We start from the raw sequence: 7,928 nt of genomic DNA, 5'->3' as shown, positions 1-7,928 counted from the left end.
GCAAAGGATTCCCCACCACCCGTATGTAAATTTGTTTCCCACTATTAGCTGTTTCTAAATTATTCCCACGTGGCGCCTAGCGATTGGCTTGCTAGCCGTATAAGAGGCTTGAGCTGTTTCCGCCCAAGTTGGAGAACTCCGAGGAGAACACCGCAAGGGAGGACTCCACAACCATCTGGAGGAGGAGAACTTCACGTCTTGTGAAGATCTCTAAGCGCTGCGGAGCCTATCGAACCCAGCGCAGGCTATAGGGGTCTGATCAACCTCTGGCCTCTCCCCGTTGCCGAACAATCCCTTGACGTACCCTTCCCTGCGTGCAAGTTCCACGGAGCCTAGCAAACTTCGTGTGAGTGTATCCAGAGTTCTGCCCGGGTTTGAGTCCTGCAGGTTTATCTTCCCGTCGCCGAAAACCCATTGCAACGTACTCTCGTGTTTTGCATCTGCCCGTCGCCGAAAACCCCCTGCGACGTACTCTCGTGCCCTGCAGGTTCGAGTTTTGTTTTGTTTTGTTTTGTTTTGTAACTGCAACTCAAGCAAGTTTTCCTGCCTGCACCGCGACCATCTTCGGTGCAAGTAAAATAATCTTTAATCAACCGCTAAGCGTCTGTGCCTAATTCTAGCCCGCCGGCCTGCATTCCCTGACCCGGCGTGTCCGGGCTGCTGGCCTCAGCCCGCCGCGCACAGGCCCCCGAGGGCCTCAGACCACTCCCGGCCCGCACAATGTGGAATTTCACTTGTTCCCAAAACTTGGGTGTGAGGAACCTACAATTTGTAAACAGTCTTCTGTTGACACTTCGGAAGCAAAATAGAACTCAGAACTGGGTCTTGTATCTTACTTGATTTTTAAAAGAAGTTTTTTACTTCAGTGTAGGTCTTTGATCTATGTTCAGGGTGTGCATTCCCCATAAAACTGTGTAGGTTAGCTATTGTTTTCTTGATGGCCATCATTGGCTGTGCCAAAGAGGAAGAATGGTCTTACTAAACTAGAATGGTATCTAGTCTGTCAGGTAACCCACTTGATACTTGCACATTTACCAGGATGTATTGTATTCATATCATAAAGTCAAAATTTGTTCTTAAGATTAACCACAAAGGTTTGATTTCAGCCTGAAAATTCCAAACTAAAGGTTTTTCACACTTCAGTTGCATTTGATGCTGTGCATTATTATATGAGACACGACACATTTGTCATTAAATTTAGACAGTATGTTTGCAGTGCAGTCATCTGAAGCTATTTTTTTCAGTGTTTGTCACTTGCAATGAATGTTCTGCTAAACTATTGCTAAAAAATAATTAGTTACTTATTAAATGAAGGACCATTTTAAGTTCCCTGAAGGATTCTTACAATTGGGATGTTCATCTGGTATTTGAAGTGGTGTTTGTTGTGGTAGATTTGGCAAGAACATGAAGACCTCTTCATTGCTGATTTCTGACTTTAATGAGTTACTCAGTTGGGCTTTTATTTGGGTAGCAGATTTCTTCCAGAGAAGGAACCTTGAACAAAACTTTTCTGTACTTGCCTAAGAAACAAATGCTAATTACATCTCTCTTTTTTTTTTCCTCAGCTGTGAAAGAATCCTTACCAGCAGATCTACAAACAAGGAAAGAGAGAGATGTGTTAAATGAACCTCGACAAAAATTGAGAATATTTTATCAGGTACTGAAAATGTAATAACAGTAAAACCCAAGGGAAATGTGTGAGAATTATGTAGAATATAAATGCTTGGGCTGGATTCAGATTTCCTGTTGGCTGAATGCAACAGGAGATATTTTAGTTGTGCTTGTGGTAGTCTGATTTAGTGCCTAACTATAGAGATCCCAACAGGTCTGAGATCTACAGATGTAGATGAGGCATCCACTTCTGTGCTCCTAGCTGTTCTAATGGGGACTATTTAAGATAATCATGCCCATCCCTGTGCATTTGGGAGCTGCTGTGCCCACTTATGAAGGGAGGTGGGGTGGATTTCAGAAGTGATCCCTTGTTTGTGAGGCACAGATTCACTGTAGGTAGAATCATAGAATCACAGAAAGGTAGGGTTGAAAGGGACCTTAGGAGGTCATCTAGTTCTAGTTCAACCCCCTGCTCAAAGCAGGACCTCCCCCAACTATATCATCCCAGCCAAGGCTTTGTCTAGCTGGTTCTTCTCTTCTCTAGACTAAATAAGCCCAGTTCCCTCAGCTTCTCCTCTGAAGTCCTGTCCCCCAGCCCCCCAAACCATTTTTGTTGTCCCCTGCTGGACTCATGAAGTCCTGTAGTTTTCACCCTCTGATCTTGGCCTCTACTGCCAAAAGATTGAATCCATGTGGATACTTGTTTTCCAAGGTAATTTTTAACTTGGTTTTGGGGGTGGAGGATTTATGATTGAAATATACTAGATGTACTAATGCCAGCTTTTCTTATTTGCATTAGTTCCTTTATAACAACAACACAAGACAGCAGACTGAAGCCAGAGATGACTTACATTGCCCATGGTGCACGTTGAACTGCCGCAAACTTTATAGTTTACTCAAACATCTCAAACTTTGTCACAGCAGATTTATCTTTAATTATGTTGTAAGTCATTTTTACGGTATTTATCCATGTGAATCATGACACAATCTGTTACAGTCTATACATACTGCGGTGACATCGGGATTCTGTTCTGAGTCAGATGGGGCCTTCAACATCTATCTGTAGGTCATACACAGTAATTCCCTTTAGAAATTAGTTAACCGGACTTCAACAGATGTGTGTGGGAAGCCCTAATTATGCTCAGATTAAAACAGATAAATTGCCTTAATATTTAAGGCATTCAACCCATTCAAATTTGGGTTATATTTTTGAGAGAGAGATGCCCCAGTTGCTGCTTTTTGCTATTATGCAATCATTTATAAAATGTAGCAACTAATTTAATTTAGACTTGGTTGGAAATACTGTGAGTCTTTTAGGAAGGAATTAAATAACATTTCAAGTCCTCGTTAATTTTAATTTCCATAGTAAGAAATTGTTAAAGGTTACTTGGGAGAAGGGGAATTGTTTCCAGTTGTTTCAGTGATTATTATTACTATTTTTAGAGTCCATCAAAATTGAAATCTCATTTACTTAATCCTGAATGGTTTTGTCATTCTGTTGATATCTTGCTAATCTTGCAGCTTCATTGCTTCAAGATCTAGGTAAAATGTAGGGGTACAGTTGCTGGGTTTCCTAAAAGAATCTTAAAACTTCTGAGAAGTTAGGAGTTATCATTTCTGTATTGCAGTATTCTGAATATTGACGTAAAGTTTCACAATGAAGCAAAGTTTTTGTAGGACTGATGGCTTTTATTTTTAAATCTTGGGGCAAAAAGGAGAAGGAATGAGTGGCTTATTTGTTTGTAAAAGCAATATTTTATGGGGGAAGAATCTGAAACTACAGCTGCATGGGGGATGTAATGCTAAGGATACAGTGATTCTGTAAGGCATTCAGAGTTTGTACAGTCACTTTTTTCTAAAACTTTTCAGTAGACTGAAGGGGACACATTCTATGACATGATATTTTTTTCATTGCACTAAGCACGCTTATTGTTATTTATTGCAGTATCATCCAAAAGGTGCTAGAATAGATGTTTCTATCAATGAGTGTTATGATGGTTCGTATGCTGGAAATCCTCAGGATATTCATCGTCAACCTGGATTTGCTTTCAGTCGCAATGGACCGGTCAAAAGAACTCCTATCACGCACATACTTGTATGCAGGTAAGTGGATGAAAAGTGAAGTGGTGGTCTCTGTATAGTACATGTCTAAAACTCTGCCTTTATGGACCCATTGGATTTGGGAAAGTTGCAAGTGAAGTTTACCTGTCTTTGAAAAGTAAGTGTAAAGTGGTATTGAAAGATGATGTCATCTTCATCAATGACTTGCTATAAGATTTGTTTTTAAGTAGGTAGTTTTTGTTGTGCACTTCCCAAAAGAGTCTTCCTGTGATCTGAATGTTAGAGTCTGGCTCACGCTTCTCCAGTGATGTTCACAATTCAAAAATCAACATAAATATTAAATTAGATGTGCAAGATAAAACAACCTATTCTTTTCCTATAGGGATTAGCTCGTCAGTGCTAATGGGGGTAAAAAGCTGCAAAGATGGGAGGAATCCTGCTCCTTATACAGTTCAGTAAAAACACAGTATTCTTACATGTTTCCTTTCACATGACAATAACTGTGCTCAAATTGTTATGCAGCTACTTTCACAATTAGTGGGTTGGGGGTATTTTGGATCTAAGATGAGGATTTTTCCCCATTTCAGCATCTTTGTCTTGGATTTTGACTACAAGGCAGAGGGCAGAGAACAGGTGGCTGCTGCAGCTCTGACTCTGGTCCTGAGTCCAGGTCAGGACAAGTCAGAGTCACAGCAGCTTCCTACCCTTCTACAGCCTCTGCCCCCTCCCCTTACTGTCAGACATGGCTCCAGCTCCATTCCTTCCTGGGCCACAGAGTACATGGAAACTCCAGCCCCTGGATGCTACTGCGTGGCCAGGCAGGGGCCATGTGTTCTGTGCCCTTGCGGGTGGGGGTGGGGGGAGGGGGAATTTAAGATAACCCTCTGATAATTAGATTCTATACCTAGAAAATTATAACAAATTTATACATTTTCTATATATAGAATCTACTTAATTATTGGGAGGTTGTCCTAAATTTTGAAGTTGTCTTGGACTTTGGTAAATATGGTATTGATATCTTATGCTGGTTTACAAAAACTAGTACCAGAGATAATTACAGCCTAATAAAACGACAAGTTTTCTTAGTCACACTGCCCAGTGTTTTTTAACAAAACACTATTAGTCAATCTAAGAACTAACATGGAAAGCGTTCTTAGTTAGGTTTTTTTTGTTTTGTTTTTTATAGGCCAAAGCGTACAAAAGCAAGCATGTCAGAATTTCTTGAATCTGAAGATGGAGAAGTGGAACAGCAAAGAACATACAGCAGTGGGCATAATCGATTATATTTCCACAGTGACACGTGTTTACCTCTCCGTCCGCAAGAAATGGAAGTAGATAGTGAAGATGAAAAAGATCCTGAATGGCTGAGAGAGAAGACAATTACTGTAATTATTCTACTTTTTCAAAGATATAGTTAATCAGATTTTACCTAAATATCTAGCAGATGGCTCCAGTCTGTTTTGCCAAGCAGCCATACTTTCTGATGGGCTTCAATCAGAAATCCAAATAGTGCATATGTATTACTCTGGCCATCTTAAGTTCACTATGTTGCTTGGCCTTATGGTTAAATAGAGAAAGTCTGAGTTGCACACAGAATAGTAGTATGTACAGCAATGAATTCTTGAAACCAAAGTCTTTACAGTGCCTGTCCTGATAGAAGTACTTTGATTAATTTACAGTTATTTCTATGATGTCAGCTGAAAAGGGGGAACATAGAGAACAAGAACTGAGCTTACTAACCTTGGAATTCTAATGTTTGTTTTGGATATATTTCACTACAGCAAATTGAAGAATTTTCTGATGTTAACGAAGGAGAGAAAGAAGTGATGAAATTATGGAATCTACATGTTATGAAGCACGGGTATGTTAGCTATTTATAAAATGTCTATTTCTAGTAAGTTAAACCATTTATTTGCATTGTTACTGAATTTTAATACATATTCATATTTGTATGCATTAACCATTGCATATTGCCCATCTTTTTTCCTTGTAGTAAATTATATGGGTTGTATTTTTTTGACAGGGTACTGAAATTTGGTTGCAGTTCCTAAAGGCTGTTGCATTTGGCTTAGGTTTTCTTTTTTGTTTTCCCCTATAGCTAACATTTCTAATTGTACCTCTTGATCAGAGGGAGCAGGGAGTATTTAGAAACAGTATGTGCTAGCTAAATTGCAAGCTGTTTTGGGGAGGAATGCAGCAACTTTTTAATAGCGTGCAGTAATGCTATGTAACTTAAAATAAGTGGAAAATGCTGTTGTTTCTCAATGGAACCCAGAGAATGAATTAAAGCAGACTGGCTTCATCTCTAGAATTAGAATTGGCCAGTGCATTTGTCCTAATGTCACATTTTTAGAAAATGTTAAGTAGAACTACCCAGGGTCTTGGATGAGAGAGATAGAAACGAGGTACTGTTCTTGCCAAATAGTATTATACGTGTAAAACAAGATGTTTGGTTGACTTTTTTTCGTCATAATGCTCTAGGGCATGGGCATGTGCGCTGCAGTTATTGTGTAGGGTAAAAACATTCACAGCAAATTAAAATGGACTCTAATCATATCTTACTGCCTTTTCAATGAGTGGTAAGTTGCTGTGGGTCAACTGTCATTGTGGGTCACTTGTCTGTGTGCTCACACCCCTGAGTCTGTTCATTTCTAGCCTTAGTTTTTTGCAAAGCCAGACGAAAAGAAATAAAATCCCATGTGATGCGAGTGTCACTCCTCCTGTGGCTAAGACCCAGGGACCCTGAAAGCTGGCTTGTGGGTTGTAGCTTTACTAAATAACTCGCAGATTCTATACAAACCATCCTCTAGAACTGCTCTACAAGTATACGTAAGGATGCCCAGGTGTTTGATACAAATCCCATTTAAAACTTGGTATAGATTCTTGGTTCAGCCCATATAAGTATCAAAACTTTAAAATAGCGAGGTGAGCTGCTGAGAAGTTACTTAAATAAATAAAGGTAACATGCCACTCGTGTGTTATGTTCTGAATGAGAGCCTTTGTACCCAGCTCTGGCACTATTACAATATTGGTGGTTGGACCATATAACTGATTTACTGTGCATTCACTACCGTATTGCCTTTTTTTTTTTCCTTCCCCTCCCCACCCTGTTTTGTTTCCATACTAACAAATGTTTTTTATGTTGACAGGTTTATTGCTGACAATCAAATGAATCATGCCTGTATGCTGTTTGTTGAAAATTATGGACAGAAAATAATTAAGAAGAATTTATGTAGAAACTTTATGCTTCACCTGGTCAGCATGCATGACTTTAACCTCATTAGCATAATGTCAATAGACAAAGCTGTTGCCAGGCTTCGAGAAATGCAACAGAAATTAGAAAAAGGAGAATCAACTACCCCAACAGATGATGAGTTTTCTGAAGAGCAAAGTGGGACAACAAATGGATACAGTGAAAATAACACGAGAGAGAGAGTTTCAGAAACAGATAGTGTCTCAGGGGTCACAAAACAGAGCAAAAAACAAAAGCTCTAAAGGTAAAGGTAAATGCCATTCAACGGACAAACATTGAAGTGACGTTCTAGGGTGCATGAATTCTATAAAGAATTAAACAGAAATATTACACAGGTTCCAGACAGGCACTGTTGAGTGGAAATAAATAAATGATTTCAACAAGGATATTGTTACAACAGGGTTTCTCTTCAGTTAATTATGCAAGTACTACATGTATATCAGTTTTAGTGATGTAATGACAATATTCTAAGACTTGGAGCATGAAGAGCAATACAGAAATCTTTTGTAATTTTAGTAATTAGTGTCTTATGAACTCTATTGAATTTTCATAATTTAAATATATGTAAACCAGTTTTTATATTAAGGTTTTTTGCATCTGTATCTGGCTGTTTTCCTACCTTGGATTTGTGAAACATTGGGGAAGGGGACTGGGATATAGTTTATATTTTTTTTTTTCTTTTAAAAGAAATTCTCCAGTTAGCTTTTTGTGAGCATATGCATCATTACTTAAAGGTTAACCTTGATCCTTGTTTTTTTGAAATCATTTATCAATGTACTATCAAGCTACACATTGAGAATTTTTTTACACTAAACAAATTTTGAAGGTTTGCAGACTTAACGTAGCACTTCTTTGTCTCATGCCTGTTTGGAAAGACCTTGGCTTTTCCTGTTGCAGACACAGTGAAGTCCCATCTTGACTTCCTGTGGTTACCGGCAGTTTGATTTTTGTGGATAATTCTGATGTATTGATCACCCAGTGTACCATTTTAAACTTGAACATT

At 38.9% G+C, this 7,928-nt stretch overlaps 1 protein-coding gene across 1 annotated transcript in view; it reads left to right on the top strand.

The window, feature by feature from the left end:
- The window catches only part of SUZ12 (SUZ12, polycomb repressive complex 2 subunit), a 48,640-nt gene that overhangs the window by 34,670 nt on the left and 6,042 nt on the right, over positions 1-7,928 (top strand). The window contains exons 11-16 of the mRNA XM_006017403.3: positions 1,566-1,657; positions 2,411-2,554; positions 3,557-3,714; positions 4,859-5,057; positions 5,454-5,533; positions 6,822-7,169. Of these exons, the coding sequence (XP_006017465.3) occupies positions 1,566-1,657; positions 2,411-2,554; positions 3,557-3,714; positions 4,859-5,057; positions 5,454-5,533; positions 6,822-7,167 (1,019 nt within the window). The 3' untranslated portion in view covers positions 7,168-7,169. The remainder of the gene's footprint in view (positions 1-1,565; positions 1,658-2,410; positions 2,555-3,556; positions 3,715-4,858; positions 5,058-5,453; positions 5,534-6,821; positions 7,170-7,928) is intronic.

The sequence above is a fragment of the Alligator sinensis genome, unplaced genomic scaffold, assembly GCF_000455745.1.
Source record: "Alligator sinensis unplaced genomic scaffold, ASM45574v1 scaffold282_2, whole genome shotgun sequence".
Lineage (NCBI taxonomy): Eukaryota > Metazoa > Chordata > Crocodylia > Alligatoridae > Alligator > Alligator sinensis.
This window is presented reverse-complemented; position numbering and strand designations above follow the sequence as displayed.